Raw genomic sequence first — 21,752 nt, forward strand, 5'->3', positions numbered from 1 at the left:
AGCCTCGCCGGGAACGTGTCAAAATGTATGGGTGACGTATCACGGTATCAGTGCCTGGAAAATATATTTAAATGCTTTGCTCAAAACCTAATTTAAATATATAATACAGCTTTAGGATTCAGACTTTGCTGTCATTAATCATTAAGTGCATTTTGCATTTTAAGGAAACGCAGTCTCATCTCTGCATATAAAGTGCAGCTCTGCAGAGACCGGATAAAAATAGCCAACACACACTCAAGCTCTCTCACACACACACACACACACACACACACACACACACACACACACACACACACACCAAAACACTGGAAAAACAAAATACATACGTAAAAACAATTTGAATAAACAAACAAAGTTGAAAAAGGTTGAATATACAGTATCAGGATTCTTACCATGACCGAAGGCCAGCGCACAACAAGGGCAGCAACAACGGAGAATTTCATGGCTACAGATGGGCAATATGAACCTGGAGGGTGAAATGTCAAATGAAACCCATCTCCAAAGCTGGAATGAAGAATAAGAATTCAGAAGGCTAATGCGGCGGGACACTCACCTTAACTCTGGGGGTTCTTTCTTGGACCAAATGGTGTTTTCTATGATGGGATCCCATGGGGTTTTATCTCCTGAAGAATGGTGTCTAATCATTATTTGACCAATTTTCACCGAAAGAAGTCACCTGACAAGAATAGTGATGTGTTGGCTGAACTCTAATGTCATAAGAAAAATACAAAGTGTGTGTGTGTGTGTGTGTGTGTGTGTGTGTGTGTGTGTGTGTGTGTGTGTGTGTGTGTGTGTGTGTGTGTGTGTGTGTGTGTGTGTGTGTGTGTGTGTGTGTGTGTGTGTGTGTGCGTGCGTGCGTGCGTGCGTGCGTTAGCATGCAGTTGCCTCGCATGCAAAGCCAGCAGTGTGTGAAAGACCAGCTCCTGAGTCATGATTGATTGTGGATATAACCTGAAAAAGCACTAAGACTTGTTTGCATCAGCGTCCTCCATTTTCAATTCATCAGAACATTTAAAGACGTACAAATATACAGTAAAGGAAAAAGGGGGGGACTTTAATTTTTTTACAGGGGCCAGTTTCGAATTGTCGCTGCCCGTAAGTGCTCTTTGGGAGTGGTTTTGAAGGAGGCTATGGATTCACATTTCTTAATGGCTATTGGTAGGGCGTTCCACATTTTAGTGGCATAGAAGCGAAATTGAGATTGAACGTGGTTTGTTGAACTCCCTCTGGTGTTGTGATTGTGGACTTCGTTGACATAAAGGAAGTATTTTGACAGGTACATCCAAGTGGTGTAGTGAATCTTGTAGACCAGGTACAGTACATTGCAAATTGCTGTAATGGTCAACCCTAAACCACTCCAGCCTATTAAAATGGGCAGGGGTGAGTTGGGTGCCATAAGGTGCATGCATAGTCAAAGAAACCTTGTAAGCCCAGTTTGCTTTATTTCGTTTTCTCTTTTTTGTTCTTATTCTTTTGTTTAGTGGTTGCCCAAAAGGGCAACTTTATTTACTCTCCCGTAAACCCTAAAGTTTGATGCGCTACGTGGCATACACACAAGCCATATATCAAATCGACCGGCTTTACCAGGAATCGTGCGTTTGCATTTTGCAAAGCAATATGTTATATAGTTACATTTTTGAGTGGTGCAACCACTCCAAGGAACAGCAATGTCCGTGTTCACCTATGTGTTGGTTCACCTATGTATGTGGCATTAATGAGCACCAGTATGAGGAGTAGGCTACCAGTAGGGGCGCTGTTGTGCCAGAAACAGAGAGAGAGAGACAGTGCTGCACTGTTGCCTATGAGAGAGAGAGAGAGAGGAGGGGGGGGGGGGGGGGGGGGAGAGAGAGGGGAGTTGCACCACTCAGTTTTTTGATTTTTTATTAGTAAATACGTTTTTCCCAATGTTTTCAATGGGAAAATGTGAAAACTCCCATTCAAGTATTTTTCTCACTGAAGTGTTACAGTTACCACACTTGAAGAGAGGTTCACAGTCACTGTTGCGAAACAGCGTAACAAATGTACGGTATGTACCTGAAATCAGGGGCGCAGATAGCATTTTATAACTGGGGGGGACACAATTTCACAAGGGGAGGGGATATCACCCCACTTTTTACACATAATTACGCAGATTTTCCACGTGTTTTAGCGGATTTCATGGCAAAACACTGCCAGCGCAGCAAAACACATGCAGCCACAGTACATGGCTTTTATTTTTTAGGGGATAATCCCCCCTCCTCATTAAACTGAGGGGGTCGATCGATCCCCCCCCCCCCCCCCCTATCTGCGTGCCTGCCTGAAATGTACTCATATAAACCAATCATAGATCAATCACACACAAAATGGCCAACTTCCAACCTTTTTTTTATTTCAAGCTTCACATCTCAGGTGATTTCTATGTGGGTGAGTAATGCTTAATTATTTAACTACAAATGAGTTTAAAACACATTCCAAAATATTTGGAGGAATACATTTTCCGTCAAACAGGTGGCCCAACGTCTTCTAAGTCTTCTTGAAGGTCTGCTTGAACGTCTCGAAGCTGTCAGCCAGGGGCTTGACCTGAGCATTAAAGTTGTCTGCCAGAGACATGAGCTGGGCCTGGATGTTGTCGGTCAGAGGCTTCAGATGTTCCTCGATGTTGGAAATGTAGGGCTTCAGCTGGTCCTGGAGCTTCTCAGCCTCAGCCTGGACCTTGTCAACCAGTGACTGGACCTGGGCCTTAACCTCAATGTAAGTCCTGTGACAGGAAACACAGAAGCAGAAGAGTGTCAGTAATAGTAAAATAAATATAAATGGAACAGATCTGGTACAGTAAAACACTTAGGCTAAAAGGATAACACAAAAAAGTCCAGGCTACTTTTCCATTGTGGTCTTCTTAACTAATGCTTGCCATGTAGACTCTACATGCAGTACACTCTACATTGTAGAGTGTAAATTACAATGATTAAAAAGTTCCATTTGGTTTTATTTCTACACATTGAGTTAAATTAACATCGGATTGTATTGTGTGCCAGGCAGCCAGGTATGAAATAAGATTAAGGTAGAAGAACAATTTGTTTTCTACCTATAAATGATGACTTACTGAGCCTTGTTGGTCAGCTCCAGAGCCTTCACCTTCTCAACCATCTCCTGGCCAGCAGTGGCGACGGAGGCTGACATGTCCGTAATTAAATCGGTGATTTTCTGTTCTTCAGCCTTGTGCGTCGGTGACGTATCAGTGAGTGTGACTGGAAAATATATTTAAATGCTTTGATCAAAATTCAAATCCTCATTGAAATCTATAGAATACAGCTTAACTAGGATTCAGGATTTGCTGTCATTAATCATGACAGCATGATTAAGTTCCTAATGTATAATAGTACTATTTGAAAGTTGAATAATAGTTTCAGGATTCTTACCATTACCAAAGGCCAGGACCACAACAAGGGCAGCAACAACGGAGAATTTCATGGCTACAGATGGCAATATGAATCTGGAGGGTGAAAATGTATTTTTAAAGCTGTAGGCCTATAGGCTTGTATGGCTTCCTGAAACAAGCAAAGCTGTGCCAATGAAATGTCAATTTACTTAAATACTCAAATATAAAAAGCAAATGTACATTTTCAAAGAATACAAAAAGATACAATTATTTAAAAATAGCACATCCCTGACAATAAATAAATATTTTGACCATGTAACTGTTAAATGAAGCCCATCTCCAAAGCTGAAATGAAGAAGACTAATGCAGCACCGCAGCGGGACACTCACCTTAACTCCAGGGGTTCTTGGACCAAATGGTGTTTTCTATATGATGGGATTCAATGGGGTTTTATACCTGAAGAATGGTGTCTAATCATGATTTAATCATTTTTCACAATAAGAAGTCATCTGACAAGAACAGTATTGTCCATACAAAGTGTGTGTGTGTGTGTGTGTGTGTGTGTGTGTGTGTGTGTGTGTGTGTGTGTGTGTGTGTGTGTGTGTGTGTGTGTGTGTGTGTGTGTGTGTGTGTGTGTGTGTGTGTGTGTGTGTGTGTGTGGTGTCATGAGTCATTGAACATTGGAACATAATATAAAAAAGAAAACTACGCTTGTAGTAGATCAGCTATTTCCAAAAAAAGGATTTTGAGAATGTTTGAAAATGTATGAAGAATTTTTCAACATTTCAACGGTTCTGAGATTATGCAAAACAATTATTACCTCAAATAATTATGTTCATGCAATTATGTAATAATTGTGACAAGCCTAACTGTTGTCAACGTTTTGTGTGGAAGCTCATAGGTCATAGTTGTTTCTGCTTGTTTTTCTAAAAGTGAGAAATAGCCAGCACAGTGAGCACATCACAATAAATGTCCTTTTCACAACAAAGGACACATTTTCAACCTAACCCAGCTAGTAGAATATTTAATACACTATACAATTACAATTATAATTTAAGCATTTGGCAGACGCTCCAGTGCGATTTACAGTAAAACAAGGTAATACATCAAATGCATAGAAATAGTTTTTTGATTGATTGATTGAAATCTTTATTAACAGTTTGCAGAATTACAGTACATTTCAAGCACAAACTCAATACAAAGACTGTTAACTGTGAGTGGACGACCCAATTAAGCCTTACACTTGTTTACAACAGGGTCCACATTGTTCAATTCATCAAAACATTTAGAGACAAACAAATAGACACTTCTATGTAGTTAAAGAACAGAACAGGAATTCATCATATAGGAAGCGAAAAGGGAAAAAAAAGTATATATACAGTGAGGGGAACAGGGGGATAAAAGAAAAGAAAACGAAAGACAGAGTGTAGGGCGCCTGCACACAACACCATGCGTTGATGCCATGTGTGCATATGTGCAGGCACCCAACACCACGTCCATACAAAAACATAGTACAATCCATAGTACAAAGACAGAGTGTAGGGCGCCTGCACACAACACCATGCGTTGATGCCATGTGTGCATATGTGCAGGCACCCAACACCACGTCCATACAAAAACATAGTACAATCCAGATACAAATTCAGCTTTTACAGAGGCCAGTTTCGAATTGCAGCCATCCGTAGGTGCCCTTTGAGAGCAGTTTTGAAGGAGCCAAGGGATTCACATGTCTTAATGACTGTTGGTAGGGCGTTCCACATTTTGGTCGCATAGGAGCGAAAAGAATTTAGTCCCTTGTTTGTGCCGAATCTGGGTTGTACATGGTTTGTTGCACTCCCTCTGGTGTTGTGGGTGTGGACTTCGTTTACATTAAGGAAGTATTTAGACAGGTACATGGGTATCTTGGTGGTGTATCTAATCTTGTGGACCAGACCCATTGCAAGATGCTGTACTCTGTCGTCGACCCTAAGCCATCCCAGCCTGTCAAAGTGGGCAGGGGTGAGGTGGGTTCGGGGGGTGAGGCCAAGTAGGAGCCTGACCAGTTTGTTTTGGGAGGTCTGGAGCCTTGTTTTAAGGGCCTTTGAGGTGCTGTGGTACCAGGAGGTGGATGCATAGTCAAAGAAACCTTGTACAAGGGCTCCTGTTAAGGTCTTCAAGGTGTTTTTGTCGACCAGTGAGGAGATCCTGTAGAGGAATCTTGTTCTTTGATTGACTTTTTTGATTACGTTGGTGGCCATCTTATCACCGGAAAGATCGGCCTCCAGGATGGAACCTAGGTAGGTAATTTGATCCTTCCGTGTGATAATATCATCACCAACTCTAACCAAGAAGCCATCTGCCTTTTTGAGATTACTATTTGATCCGAAGAGAATGGATTCAGTTTTTCCCAGGTGTAAGGATAGTTTGTTATCAGCGAGCCAGGTGCAGATTCTACCGAGTTCAGAGCTGAGGGTCTTTTCAACCTGCAGTTTGTTCCTGTCCGAGACCAGCAGTGCTGAGTCGTCTGCGAACAGGAACAAGTTGCAGTCACAAGCTGAAGTCATGTCGTTTACATATATTAGGAACAGTAAAGGCCCTAGTATGCTTCCTTGTGGGACGCCACAGCTCACTGGGAGGGGGGGGGACAGTGTTCCGTTCACTTCCACCATCTGTTCTCTCCCCTCCAGGTAGGATTGCATCCAGCTCACTGATGTGCTATCAAAACCAATAGCTTTAAGCTTGTTAACCAGTATGGAGTGGTTCACGGTGTCAAAAGCCTTTTGGAGGTCCAGCATGACCATGCCGCAGTATTTTCCAGCATCCACCTCGTGTTTGATGTGGTCGCTCAAATAGAGAAGGCATGTGTCAGTGGAGTGGGATGTTCTGAAACCAGATTGGAACTCGTACAACAATTTATTAGTGGCAAGATACTTTTCAACCTGTTCATAGACAATTTTTTCCATCACTTTCGAGATGGAGCTTAGAATAGAAATAGGGCGGTAGTTGCCGGGTTCTAATTTGCTCCCTTTTTTGTACAGTAGTCATCTTGGATCATACGTAAATTAAGAACATAACATCGGTCTAACAGTAGAACATCTGTACAATGAAACTATAAATATATACACTATAGAATGCTATGTCTATACCTAACATGTTATCTATCCAATACTGGCTAGTTTACTGAACACAAGGTTGCATGATGAAGAGTCACTCAATTGGACAATGACTTTGTGTCCCCGATTGCTCCATCATATCAGTCAACAGTTGCCTCACAAAGATCAGCTACTGAGTCCTGATAAGCTCATCACAAAGCTCCCTGGGGGTCTCCTGAGTCCTGGCCCCACTTATTATTATATGTTTCCCCCCCCCCCTCCCCCTATGATGATTTCCTGTTTTTGGCAATATATAAGAGTATATATGTACATCTCTAATTGTTATGATTAATTGAACATGGTGGGCCCTATTGTAAACAAGTGTAATACTTTATGGTGTCGTCCACAGTTAACAGTTTTGTATTGAGTTGGGCTTGAAATGTACTGTAATTCTCCAGTATCTGTTAATAAATTCATCAATCAATCAAGCTTATTGCCTTCCAGTCAGAAGTACATTGTGCAGCAGTACCCAAAACCAACACTGGGAGGCAGCAATACACCGCCTAAAGAGCCGTCTATTGTGCCGGAAAGCGGAAACACAACACGTCGTCACGCAGACAGAGGAAGAAGTCGATTAGAAGAACAACTTACTTCAGGTCCCTTGGTTTAGCCGTTAGCCCAGCTGTAATTTACACACTGAAATACTACACACCATGGCGGACGTATTGGACCTTCACGAAGCAGGAGGCGAGGATTTCCCTATGGATGAGGATGGTGATGGTAAAATTTATTATGCACATTTCGGTGGCTAGTTGTAGAACCAAGCATTCGCACGAACGCAGTCCGCGACTGGGAGCTATGCTCCGCAGGCCAGCTCTAGGCATGCGTGGTGGCGGGCCTTGTGTGATGCTAGCTAAGCTAACGTTGCTAATTTCCCCACGAGCTGGAAACTTTGTAAAAAATAGTTTGTGCCCATATTATTGCATACTATTACATACTATTCGGCAGTTAAAATGCGGTCGAGATGTAGCAGAATTACACTAAGATTACTAATTGACCGTATAACAAGCCACATTAAACGCGTCCAACATTCCGGCCTGGCAAAATATCATCTCAAGTAACTTGTGTTTCTATTTCACAGAGAGCATCCATAAATTGAAAGAAAAGGCGAAGAAAAGGAAAGGAAGGGGCTTTGGTTCAGGTATGTTCTTTTTTTTAGTATGACTAAAGTGCATTTCTCCTCTATAGTGCATTTCTCCTCTATAATCGTGCCAATAATATATTGCCGTGATCAGAGGCGTATCTACAATAAGGCGAGGGCAGGCGTCCGCCTGTCCAAATCCATTTATGGCCTGGCCAAAATCCATACATTGAGGGAAAAAAGAGGACAAAAACAAGACCTGAGAACTATTAAAATGGACAGCTGATTGGCCGTTGCGGTAGAGCGCGACCCTCAATCACCCACTGGAATCATATAATTGTAAATGCAATGCATGCCTTTCAGCCTTTAGTGCTACGATTGTGCGCGGGGAGACGACAATTAACATATCTTGCCTGGCCAAAACGCAATTCCTGGATACACCACTGGCCGTGATATAATTGATCTGTGTTTGAGTAACCTACCTTCCACATTCTTTTCCCGGTTTCCCAGAGGAAGGAGCCAGGTCAAGAATTAAAGAGGACGTCTATGATACAGTGGAACAGGATGGCGATGAGCCAGGTCCTCAGAGATGTGAGTGCTTTGTAAATCGTATAATCAAACATTACTGCAATAAGTCAACAAATGCAAACTACCTGTGCCCAGGCTAAAATTTGGGTTGTACCAGATCATGGTTGCTCCCATGTGGTGTTGTGGTTGGTTAACTGGTTTTTAGTCATCAGGCAGGAAACCACAAACCGGAATAAGTAGTACCCAAAATTCCCTGTGATCAAGGGCATTATAATTTTAAGACCTACCCAATAAAAGCCCTGATGTGGTGTATGAATCCGACACATTTCTGCAAGTACATCTTGGAATAGTTTGTTTGTTATATCCAGTGTTAAAATAGCCGCTATATTAAAATGGACATGTTCCAGGTGGAAAGCAGATTCATTCTGACCACTTGGTGATAATGGTATTGTGTAGTACTGTGACACAGACCAGTGATGTAAATAGGTTTTCAATGTAATTGGTCCTGGGAGTGGGACCCAGGGGTGGTCTTTTAGATGGGTCCCAGGGACATGTTATCCCGCTTCAACGATGTTAGGACTGGAGTCATATCTTGTCAACGCAGCAGCCTATTTGCAACACTGGACCAAATTTGGACAGTTAATTTAACACAGTCCAGTGCAAGTTGTCAGCGGGTTCTATGTCATTGTATTTAGTGCAGCACCCATCATTTGTGGGTGACCCCTGTCATTCACGTTGGTGTCATGGTCATGTCGGTCATGATGCAGAAATGATTTCCTTGGCCTTACACTGTTGAAAACGAAGGTACACGGAAAATAAGAAAAGTTTCACAACATTGTTTTGGGTAAACTATGTAGCACTTAAACCCTATGTACTGGTCCTCTCCTTTTTCCATCTGACAGTGGTAATGATGTTTTTGTGCCATGTTTTTAATGCATCCTGAGTCCTGACATCCTATTCCATCTGTTGCATTGGTGCTGTAGCTGTGGAGGGCTGGATCCTGTTTGTAACTGGTGTCCATGAAGAAGCCACAGAGGAAGACATCCATGACAAATTTGCAGACTTTGGAGAGATAAAGAACTTGCATCTCAACCTGGACCGGAGAACAGGTTACCTCAAGGTGAGACTTGCAAATGACACAAGGAAAGGTAAAGGCATGCATTAATTTGCTTAACCCATTAAGGTTTAAGCATGGGATAAATGGGATTACGTGTACTATTACTATACCAGAAAAGAAGCGAGCGAGGTAGCGTGCACAAATCTGCCTGGGTCACAGTAGACTGCTGGGCGAGCGCTGGTGTTTTGGCATGGGGGGGGTCAGATCAACATATGGAATGAATTCTGTACTGGCCATATATGGAGTGTATCTTGAGTGTACAGGGTTTGATGAGGTCGGATCAACATGGAATATCAGAACATGTCAGCTCCATATATGGAGATCTAAGGGTGGCAGCGGGGGAAGTGTCTTGAGTGTACAGGGTCTGTTGAGAACTCTAGTGTTCGCTGGCTGCACTAATAACTTTGAGGAAGGCCAGTCTAGAGTTTAAATGGACAAGTATCAATCAAAAGGGAAACATCGAAGAGGACATATCGACATATGGAATGTCAGAACAGGTCAGCTCCATATATGGATATCTATCTATCTATCTATCTCATAGTTAACTGCGACCTGTGGTCGCAATAACATACTACTATACTATGTCACAGATATTAATCCACTTTTCAATTGTAGTATTTAACTGAGCCACAAGGTGGCAGTGCCGTTTAAATTATGTACTTAAAATACAATTGGTCTTTTTTGTTGAAGGTGGCTTTCCTCAGAATCAGGCTAGTTAATGTACTGTTGACGGCAGGTAGTAAATACTATTGAGTTGTGGAACTTTCACAATCAAGCAGTCAGATACATATTATGAATAATAATAAGGCCATGCAAAATAATAATTTGGTCTCCAGTTGGCTATCATTTTTGGGCTGAGTCGGGAGGGAATTTATTTTATTATATATATATATATATATATATATATATATTAGATTCCATTCAAATTGCGGCGCCGATCAAATGCGACCGAGATCCGATTATTTCCGACATAAGGCCCGACCCAGCCAGGCAGACTATATAGAAATAATATAACTTATTGACCAATTACCATTTTATGATTAAAGCGTGTGAGAGAGAGAGAGCAGGCTGCGTGCTGCAGTAGAGGGTGGGAGAGGAAAAAAGGGTCTTCTCTTCTCCTCAGCGTGCGTGCATTTAAAATTAACCAAACGGATCATTTGTTTTTTACACACAACCCTCCAACTACCGGTCTTGGCTGAATGGAATATTAAGGCGCGACACTCGATGCACCTATAAACAGCTCTTACTTTTCTCTCTTCATTATCCACGTGTGAGGAATGGGATACACAGTAGAGTTGTCATGGTTGCTTTAAACCTTCTTATTAATTTGATTTGAGCTTTTTACTAGTTTGCTTTCACCTCGTTGAGGTCAACACTGTTGTCGGGATCCGTATATAAAGTATAATTGCACGCCAGTGTTTTCATTCAAATCAGCGCAAGACAAACCAGTACACAGTAACGTCAAATGAACTTACAGTCAGCAGATGGGATACACCCGTCGTGCTCTCCGGGACGGAGAAGCCGACTTTTCTCTCTCGTAGTATTGTTCTGGGCTACTTTGGCTTTGGGCAGGTGTACGTTTGGTTGGGCTGCATATATAAAGACCTTTTTGGTCTGACTCGGTCGGAGCTTTTTCTTCACCAAATGCCAATAAAATCATCTGCGTTGTGCATATTTAATAGAGGCGGTCGGCAACCGGAGACCAATGTATTATTTTGTCTAATACATACGATTTATATATATATCTCTTTACAGCTCCAAAAGAATAAAAACTTTTATTAGAAAAATAAACTAGTTAAAAAGGTTAAACTAGAAACAAAGGGAAGGTAAGCGAACAAAGTATGGGGTGGGGAATTATGAAGGGAAAGCAAGTCTGAAAAGGTGAGTTTTGAGTGTGCTTTTGAAAGTGGTGAAAATGGGGGCACCTCTGATGTGAGTTCCACAGTGAAGGGGCACCCACTGCGAAAGCCCTGTGCCTTGTCGTGCAACAGTGTCACTCACTGAAAGTAGCTGATCTATGAGCTCATAGCGTGTCACATCAATGCATTCTGAGCATGTAAATCTGATATATGGTCAGATTTATACAATATGGTCATTGTATTTAAAAAAAAAAAATAGTATAGAGCTAGCCGCAATTTGCAACTCTAGATGGTGGATTTTTATGAAACAAAAGCTTGGCAGATTGAAAAAGGATAATTCAACCTTGGCCTAGAGATTCAATGTTGGTGAGATTAACGTCATTTAATACAAGCAGATCGCAAAAGCAAATTGGATGAATGGAGGGTATTGCAACACTAGATTCATGCCATTATAAAAAAATCTAGAGTTGCAAATTGCGGCTAGTATAGAGCACACACTATATTAACAATTATGTAGTATAGAGAAAAGTTCATCAAGTATAGTTGCAGCTTTCAGAGTAGTAGTAAAGTTAGCTCTGATCCATATCCTTCTACTGCTTCTACGATTCTGCCCTGCGCAGTACAAGGCTATGGGACTTCCAATTTTAAATCGAAATCAGACCAGCCTCTCCTCTTTGGCGTAAATAAAAATAACGTTTTTGCTACTCACCAAAACAAAGGCGGGTTGTGTCAATAGAAAGACTACTTTCCTTAGTGGAAGCACTCTGAGCCCCCCACCACACGTATAAACTGTACTTTTTGGCCAAAATATCCTCTATGAGGCAGTTCTCTGGGCAATATCAGTAGAGGGCGCAGCGGAGTAACTAAAAAAGTTTTTTTCCCGGTGGAAACAAAATCCCTTTTTGGCCAAAAAGTACAGTTTATACGTGTGGTGGGGGGCTCAGAGTGCTTCCACTAAGGAAAGTAGTCTTTCTATTGACACAACCCGCCTTTGTTTTGGTGAGTAGCAAAAACGTTCTTTTTAAGAGTAGAGGCTGGTCTGCATTCATGCGAGCGGCGGAAGTTGATAGTAACATAGCTCTAATGCACGCATTAGAGCTATGGAACAGAGCTATAGTAAAGTATGACCAACATAACCAATTAATGTTACATGCTTTGCACAAAATATGTACAGTATATGTGTAAATACAGCAGAAGAATTTACAGAATGTCCTCTGTGTACAGTGCTGCTTTGTTGTTGCCAGTAAATGGTGTTCAGTGCATGGGTGAGTTTGGGATTTACGTACCTATCTTGAAGAGGCTGTTTACAGATACCATTCTATAAATGCCTCCAAGGAATCAACTGAATTATGGGGCCTCATTCACACAATGCTTTTCCAATGGGAGTCGCATGGTTTGGCTAAACATTTGTGTTTTATTGCTGATGGTGTCGTCGTCGTCCGTCCCCCCCCCCATCAAACAAATGTTGGTCAAACTAAATTAAAAAAATGACCAAACATCTGTTTGATGGTGTATGATATGTGTTAATGAGGCCTGGGGAATTCTGTTCTTAACATTACAACATTGTGTTACCTGTCCTCCTCAGGGTTACACTCTGGTAGAGTATGAGACGTACAAGGAGGCCCAGGCTGCCATGGAAGGTCTGAACGGCCAGGATCTGATGGGCCAGCCCATTAGTGTCGACTGGGGCTTTGTCAGAGGGCCGCCCAAGAACAAAAGGAGGTGAGGCTTGGCTGCAGTGCACAGTCAATCTAAGATTTGACCCAAAGAAATTGTAATAGTAATCATTCAAGGTTTTTTATGATCCTTAGGGTCACCCAAATAACAAATAATAATAAAAATCAGACCTGTCTGAAGTGAGTGGTGCGGTGCTATACTGTACTTGTGCTGTACAAGCCCTCCCGTGTGTCTGCTTTGCCTGCGAGCGACACTTGGTGGTGAAAATATGCTAGTTCCGTGCTTTGACACAGCCAGGGACACAGATAGCTGTCTATAGGAGTGGTTGCAGTGGAAGAGCTCTAGTCTGAGCTGTTATTCAGGTGATCTTTTTCATGGACTTGACAGAGTTTTTTCTCACAGGAGTGGTGGACGGAGGCGCAGCAGAAGTCCAGACAGGAGGCGGCGTTGACCCTATCATTTCTCACCTTTCATTGGCTGTAGAAGGTGTCTGTCTCTTCCACAGGCAGTTTGTAATAACTTGTCAACCACTTGAGAGGTTAATTTTAGCGCAATGACGCTATGAGTAATAACTGTATGGTGTCCAGTTGTGTGACATTTCTAAAGATGTTCTACAGAGAGGGAAAAATAATTCGGTAAATTGGCACAAATGGTCAACCTTACATTTTTGTTAAACTTCTTTTTGTTGTCCTTTTCAAGTAAAGACCAGCTGTTTTAGTAGTCGTTTTTTGACCTTTCAAGACCAGCTGTTTTAGTAGTAAATCTGTGCTTTTGAATCCCTTGGATATTTGATTTCAGGTTTGGTTATGTTTTGTGCTTTTGTTTTATATTACTTGGGAATAAAAATAAAACTTTTAAAATGGTATCTGTGCTCTGGTGTGCTTTATTTATTTATTTTTTTCATTAGCACTTCAAGTGACGTACACGTTACATCATCCTAGATGACCTCACCCCAGTGAATGGTCCCACCCAGCACATTGTCGACACGAAAGCACCTGTCACTCTGGACCCAGTACGCACCCATAGGCTACTTGAACACAACTCCAAGCCCATTATTTTTCTACGGCCAATTGGCAGACGAGTGCTTTCTACTCACTTACTCCTATTTGGCATTTACGCTGCTGGAGAACATCACTCAAAACGAGTAATGATGATCATTGGCTTGTCTGGGCGTCAATCAAGCGCTTTCTTCGCGATTATTGGTTCGTTGTTTTATGGGGCGGGTTCATGAATGCTTTGGTTGACATTGTTGTTGTTGTAAGTGGCTAAAAGAAATTACTTTCTCGTTGGTAGTACCGTTTTAGATTTCTACCTAAATTGCGACCCATGAAGAGGCTAAAAAGTTAGAAACTGTTGGTCCTGAAAACGCAGAAGCCATTCGTAAGTGATAACATAGCGGAACACTTCTATGGGACGATGAAAACCACATCTGCGAGGCCGCTCAAGGTAAGCAGACAAGGGACACTCCACTAGCTAATGTTAGCAGGTTTTAGCCAAGCTAGAAGTAGCTGCCTGTTAGCCTGGTGTCTGAGACTCAGCTATTGACTAAAAACCCAATAGTTCTCTGGAATAAACCCCCCGAACACATGATATCAACTTTGTGTAACCGTAATAATCTGGTCACTTTAGGAGTGTGGTTGTAATGATCGGACTGCGTGTAATGTCTCATATACATGCTACTACAACTGACCACCTGAATCGCGTTTATGTAAGCAGAGCATGTGTATACGGTAGTAATGTTCTGAGCAAGTTTGTTGCTGCGAATAGACATTATCCATTATAGCTGGCACAAAATCAAAGATTTAACAAGTTAGTATCGTCAGCATACTGAAACTAATAACCGCTCGCATTGTGACAACAGAGCAGGTTGACGAGAGGAGGGGGGCTGGTTCGTCTTTCTAGCTTTTGTTACAGCTTGGCTGGGACAATCTATATTGATTTATATATCTGTCAAGTTCTAGATAATTTGAATAGATGAACTCCAAAGTATGAACATTGAATTTAAGTCCATCCTTATTCAATTCATTTTAAATTTCAAGAGTGTACTTTAATGAGTAAAAGCTGAGCGGGCTGGTTTGCTAAATTGCACGGTTGTTAATAGTAGGGACCCGGCTTTGGGGCACTCTATCCCTGTTGCGTACATCGCTGCTAGTCCTACCTGCAAAAAGAATAGGCTTTTAAGATTGTCCTGTATAAGTTAGTTTATAATCAGTGAATAAAGTTAACATGAATCCCGTCGCTACATAAGCTTATAACAGAACCTGGTGCTTGGCTGCTTGCTGCCCTTTGGTTACTGTTTGTGTTCTGGCTAGAGCCGCTTGTCATTTCCAACATCACTACAATGGATGGGTTGCATTACACTTTGGCTTTAATTATTTAGGTCTAGTATTTATGGACTCTTTTGTTTGGGGGGAGCCCAGCAGTGAGCTGGGCTACTTTCATATAGCCCAGCTATATGAAAGTAGGACAGTCAGTCAGGGTGTGCAAGTTCTTGCCTTTGGCCACCAGGCTCAGGGTCTGTGTGTCATGTACTGTCCGTAGTAATCCATTCACCCAAAAGCCCATGCTTTTGAGCATGATCATCCCTTGAATTTAATTTAAAGCCTAGCCAGATCACAGACAAACACAATTCAATTTCAATTCAAGAAAACCAACCGTTCACATTGCCAAAGCAAGTGTCAATATTAATAAAAACGAGAAGCGTGTTTTAAAAAAAATATATATATATAAGGAAACGCAGTGAAACAAAAGCACACTTGTGTGAAGTGAGTGAAGCTCTTATCATCATACATCACATTATGTGCTCAGCCAATAACATTTGGTAAACCGTGGTACACAAACACAAAGCTGGGCATAGGAGGTGCTGACGCCCCTCAAAAAATAGAATTGATTATTTTTTTAATAATCAACTAAATCGATTTGTCTATGTAAACCCTCTTTTATACTTTGTCATACAATGGTGGCATGCAGGCTGCAGCAATAGTGAAAAAAGATCTACAAGCTCACAAAGTCAGCACTGTGAGCAGGCGTTATGGCGTTTCCGTCCTGCCGGTCCATGTTGCTCTGTGTGTAGACAACCCAGTGAGCTCACGGTAAGCAGGTGAAAAAAGCAGCTGGTGAAATCATGTGTATAGAAGGGGATATATGTATACTATACACCCTCCCCAGATGAACAGTAGGGGTAGCAGGAACTATTGCACACCGTGAGATTATCACAATTAATTGGGGAAGCCTCGGATGCACCATCCATCCAGGTTGGCTGGTTCGTTTCTTGCTCTTTGAGGGTGTGTGAGACAAGTTTGCACCGTCAGGCTCCATTACGCAAGCCCTCAGCACATCAAGAATGCACTGGTGCACACAGCAGCACACAACACCTGAGGCAATCTTTTTAAGGAGAGTGTAGCATGAGCATCCCTCACCAGCACCATGTAAATCGGACTCCAACATAATCTACAGCTAAGCAGCGACGAGCGTAAGCATTTAGTAACATCTTAGTTTGGATTTCTGTAATAATTTAAACTTAATTTACCACCACAACTCTTCATGAGGTGAACCCACTTGAACGTCTAGTCAAGGAGATTTGGTGTGAAAGTGAATCTTCAGATCAAAAGAAACATGTGAAATCAATCTTACTTTAGTTCCAACCTGTGCTTTTCTGATGTCAGAAGGTAATAATGACTTGACACAGCTTAGAATGAAATATAAATAGTGTGGTTTCATGCATGCACACTAGTGCAGCGCACATACAATTGTTTGTGATATATAAATATATATATATTTGCATTTTCATGTTTTGCTGACATTTGCGGTTATTCGCCTTTTTTGACCTATTCGCGGCCACCTACTAAATATCATACTGTGGTGGCCCACCCACACAATAATGCATATAGGGTAAACACTGGAATAACATCACCTTTGTCTGAAAGGATAGCATAAGGGTGTAATGACATTTGAATTACCTGTGTAATAAGAATTGTTATAGGTCTATCATTTTACAGCTGGAAGCGAGATGTGTTGGTATCCTGAATGCTGTGATACATAGTAAAGTCATCCTCACATATTGCCATATTAAACAAAACAGGCTACAGTCATTGTCTTCCACGAAGTAGAAACCTGACTCCTTGAACCTCATCAACCTCACTCCCATGAAAATATGGTATTATCAGTACAGTCTAAACATTTTGCCGTTTTTACACTCTGAGTTAAATTAACTAACTGTACTTTCAATGTTTTCCTTTTACCTAGTCTTATTATGTTAGCTGCCTGATGCCAATGTGGGCACGTTGGTGCATATTATGTTTCACTAAAGGAACCATGCTGCTTCAGCAACACAGAAGGGATGAAAATTTAAAGTCGGCTCGCTAGGGTCCCCCACACAGCTGCTGTGGGTGTGTGTGTGTGTGTGTGTGTGTGTGTGTGTGTGTGTGTGTGTGTGTGTGTGGGGGGGGGGGGGGGGGATCCTGTGTCGGTTTCAGAGACAGACCCATTTGCCATGGAGCTTTCCCCATGGGATCTCTCTACTTGGTGCTACAAACATGTACAGATTAATAAGTAAAGAGAGTGCCTCTCTAGGTTAGTGGGACAAACACATTGCTTACTGCGTCCTTCACTTCCAGGCTACACTTACAGGTTTATCTTAATTTGGGTGTAACATGAGGGCATAACTTTTAACATCTTTCAACCTGGTGTCCCTTTCTTTTGGGGCATGCAATTTCTTTTTTCAAAAATAGCAGATCTATAAGCTCACAAGTCACAACACTTCGCTGCAACACATTGTGAGCTTGTAGAGCAGTTGTTTTTGCTGTGTGACACGGTCATTGCATCTACTGTTAGACAGATGTTAGGTTCTTGGCTTGCTTATGATCCTTACTGTAAATTGCTCTGGATTAAGAGGGTTTGCTAAATGCCTTAATTGTTTATTGCCAGGCTGAATTGGCAGCAAGTTGTGAGCGTGTAGATTGTCTACTTTCGCATATGTTATATGTTAGTATTAGTAAATCAATCATTAAATGCTTAATGCCATAAGTGTCCCTTCTCAGACCTGCTACTTCGGCTCTTGGCTGTATGTCTAGCTGGAGATATTTTTTTTAAAGAGAGATCATAACGTTCACAAACCATAACCATAAAATCAATTACCCCATTTTTCTTATCTCTGAGATTGTGCTTCAAACCAGAAAAGAACACATACAATGTGAAAGAAAAAACTGCCTCCGTCCCCATACTGCCACCGTGAGATGGGGATCAATAGGTGACTTGTCTCCGAGAGGCCTGCACACCCAGACATCAACTCATAAAACCCAGTCGAGCCCCACCCACCCCGGCATAGCTGGATGCCTGCCAGCCTTGTGACACAGCAGCCAGCCAGTGCCCAGGGCTGTTTGTTTCAGGGTGGAGAGACCGAGAAATGAGCCACCATCCATCCAACCCCTGTCAACTCTACCTGTGTGCCAGACAGTAAATGCTTGACGTAAACCAATAAGTTGTGGATATTGGCCAAGCTCTCTGAATGTATGTTGTGTGCTAGGTGGCTTTGCACGGATGTTGTCATTTATCGTCACTGTTGGATTCAGTGGTTTGTCAGGGTTTGTTAGGTAAAAGAAACAAACACACTTAAAGTACTCTAACTGAAAGCATCCATAATCCCAAGTAAAGAGACCATTACAGAGAAGCAGCTATCACATGCTGAGATACCTTTTCTGCAGTGCACAGCACTGCAGAAAAGGCCAGGTGGAAATTTAGACTGTGCACCAAACAAAACATCTATGGCCTGGGCCGGCCTAGCGGTCTGCGCATCTGAAAGCGTGTCGCGGGCTTGAGTCCCGATCTAGACGACCTTTGCTGCATGTCTTCCCCCCATCTCTCTCCCCATCTGTCTATAAAGGCAAAAAGCCCCTACCCCCCAGTCTTTGTTTCCATTGGATTCTAATCCATTCATATAGAAAGAATGGAGCACCCATTCTATTCATCCAAGTGGTTCAGATTTGGATTTTGGGTGTTAAATATATTATTATTATTATTGATTAATATTGTTTACTGAGATAATTCTGGGATCATAATCCAGTTTTCTTTTTGGTTTCGAACTATCCGAAATTTATATCTGATCCACTCGGATAGGGATTAAAAGTTTTCAACTCTTGGGCCTGATTGGATTATTTAGTTAACTATCCAACTTTTTCTCTACAGTTGGAATTGACATGCAGTGTAACTACTGTTGGCTGGAGTAGAGTCTTGAGATTTACCATGTGGCCGTGCTTATATTCAAACCTCTGTTTCTTTTCTTGAGAGTGGCATCAAATTCCGACCACTTTTCCTTTTGGATCCAGGACAGAGCAACAGTAATCCTACATGCTGTGACTGCTGTCCCTGCTGCCTCTCACCCAGGATGACATCACTAAGAGATTGACATAAAGCTGCTGTGCCGTGCAGACTGCCAGGCCCACAGCACGTGGGGATTCACATGAGTATTTGTACCACTGGCAGTGGCTTTAGCCGTAGTCAGGCTTGGTTGGCTTTACACATATTATCATAATGGCTTAATGTTTGCATCTTCTGAAAGGTTATCTAGGTGTCATCACTGTCTGTTTTTTTTTTCTTCAAATTTCTACTGCGTAAAAAAAATATTTATATTTACATTCACGTTTTTAAATTAGATTTGCTGTAACAGAGCTGAAGACTCTTGTTCAAGTTTAGAAACCAAGAAATGTCTTCCATGCCTCCAGGAGTAATACATAAATTACAGTAAAAGTATCACATCTCTTCTAAAAGGGAATTATGTAATGGTAAGGAGTAAGGACATTGTACACTCAACAACAAACCAGATTGTATGGCCAAGTCCAGTGGAGCCTGCCTGGAGGTGGGGGGGGGGTCCTTGATGGTGGAGTGGCCACAAGGTGGGCGGGGTCAGGCAGTGACGTCAGGATTCACATGATGTGAGACAACTTAAAATAATGTAACCAAACAGACTCCTGTGTTTAATTAACTACAATTGAACTACAACATTGTGATTCTCATCATTTTATATTCACATTTAGATATTCTGTTCAATTGATTTTCCGGTAGGCCTACGCCTATTTGTTTTTATTGACATTTGACCAAATAAAAGCATATGCATTCTATATTTGTATGCTACATTTTGACAGATGTGACGGCAGAATTAGGCTGTCGTTGTTAGAGATAATTTTGTGGTCTGGCAGTTGACTGATAGTCATTCTTCTTTTCTGACGGCTCTACTCCGATCTCGGTAACAATTTCACGGGTCCCTCCCGGTTTGGGTCAGTCATTAAAAAGATTGGAACTAAGAAAAGGCTTTACAGCAATGTAAGAGACTGAGTTATGTTTTGCAGCCAAAGCTAACATATCTAACCTTTTAGTGTGACAGTGAGTGTCTCCAGGCTGCACCATATTGACAAAGAACTTGTGCAATGTGCAATGCATTCAGGAAAATATATGGAGGTAGAATAAATATAATAGTGATGTGTATTATTTGCAAAGTCTGAATAAAACTCTCGATTTGAATGAAGAATGCTGCATTCAGAATCAGGATTGGAATTAGATTGCAGTAAACATTGGGATTTCAATAACTTTACTATAAGTATTAAAATGCCGGGGTAGCCCTGTGCTTTCTTGTAATTTATCGATACATTTCTTCACTGTTTGATGATGAACATAAACAGAGCTTGGAGATCAGACAGAGGCTTGCATTTTCGCAAAATGGCAAATCAATAAAAATACAGCCAGGCTGGATTCACTGGCTGTGAAGGCTTCTCGCCCACAGTCTGGAGTTTAGGTTGGCAGCTTTCTGGAACACTGAAACCATGGCATATTGTTCATGAAGTGAAACTATTCTTCCAACTCATCTCACTCTCTCTGTTTCAGTGCTTCAGAGGCAAGGCAACAATATCCAACCACACTCGCTACAGTAACCAATCTCCATTTGTGATAATTTTTTATTTATTTATGACACTGCTATAAGCATAAACATTTGATACATTTGATCAGATTTAATTTAATCTCACTGTTGCAGACTGCAGAGATCAACATTTTTGTCGTCATTATATTCTTTCCTCTTAAGGCTCATACATAGTCTGGATTTTCGGTGGTTAGGTGACCACCGAACTACAACATGACGTCACGAGCCGCGGTGAAGAGCAAACCACCGCCACCGCTCCAGCCCTTCTCTCTGTTTTTACTCACCACCGCTCAATGTTATTTCACCTCCGGTGGTCAGCTCACCACCGGAGCGGTGGTCACCTCACCACCGAAAATCCAGACTATGAATAGGCCTTTAGACTTGCTACAGTGGTCACCACCTCAATACAACAGTGCACAACATAGGTTCTGCACTGCAGTTGATTTGATGTGGGGACAACATGGCATCACATAACATGGAATGGCACTGCGTGTGGAATGTTGGATTGCTGCCAAAGGCCCCCTGCAGTGGGCTACCCAGCATGACTGTTAATTAGCACTGCTCGACTGGTGATTTCTAGGCCCTACTGTAGTGACAGGGCAGAGACCTTTGAGGCCAGCCCAAATACAATGCTTGAAGTCTAATTCATACTTGTGGTATGGCTGTTTATTCCCAGCTGCAAACATGAAAACGATCTCGCCTAAAAATGCTTCCAAATGCCTGAGTTGAAAATATTAACACCGCGACTCATTGCGTTGTTGGTGTTTCCAGTACAGCGTAAATATGCGGCACTCCTGGACATCTGGCATTTTTGTAGGTATTACCTCGTAAGAAATGAACTCTGAAGCACACTTACTCAAGTGGACGATGCTGTCCTCAGGAAGAAGGAAAGCACTCTTACTGTCTTCAGGGCAGACCCAAACCCACCAGCGTAGTGGCCATAACTGAATGGGTACTGAGGCCACATTAGGAAAAAAAGGTCCATTCCTGGCCATGTGTCGAGGTGCCCCTGAGCAAAACACTTAACTCTAGTCTGAACTGAAGTGTGACCACTTGAGCAGAAATCAAATCAGCTGGGTGAAGCTGAAAACG

General features: G+C 42.0%; 2 protein-coding genes across 2 annotated transcripts in view; both read left to right on the forward strand.

Annotated features, from left to right (window-relative positions):
* Positions 1 to 7,042: 7,042 nt before the first annotated feature.
* rbm8a (RNA binding motif protein 8A) lies at positions 7,043 to 13,614 on the forward strand. Its single transcript, XM_080767529.1, is given in 7 exon segments — positions 7,043 to 7,209; positions 7,571 to 7,630; positions 8,081 to 8,161; positions 9,082 to 9,218; positions 12,660 to 12,777; positions 12,780 to 12,796; positions 13,154 to 13,614. Coding segments are annotated over 7 exon segments (561 nt in total). The 5' UTR covers positions 7,043 to 7,142; the 3' UTR covers positions 13,235 to 13,614.
* Positions 13,615 to 13,991: 377 nt separating this feature from the next.
* otud7b (OTU deubiquitinase 7B) overlaps positions 13,992 to 21,752 on the forward strand; it is a 39,427-nt gene continuing 31,666 nt past the window's right edge. The window contains exon 1 of the mRNA XM_080769076.1: positions 13,992 to 14,197. The gene's annotated coding sequence lies outside the window, so the exon portion shown is untranslated. The remainder of the gene's footprint in view (positions 14,198 to 21,752) is intronic.

Source organism: Protomyctophum bolini (assembly GCF_963924005.1).
Source record: "Protomyctophum bolini genome assembly, chromosome: 7".
Taxonomy (NCBI): Eukaryota; Metazoa; Chordata; class Actinopteri; order Myctophiformes; family Myctophidae; genus Protomyctophum; species Protomyctophum bolini.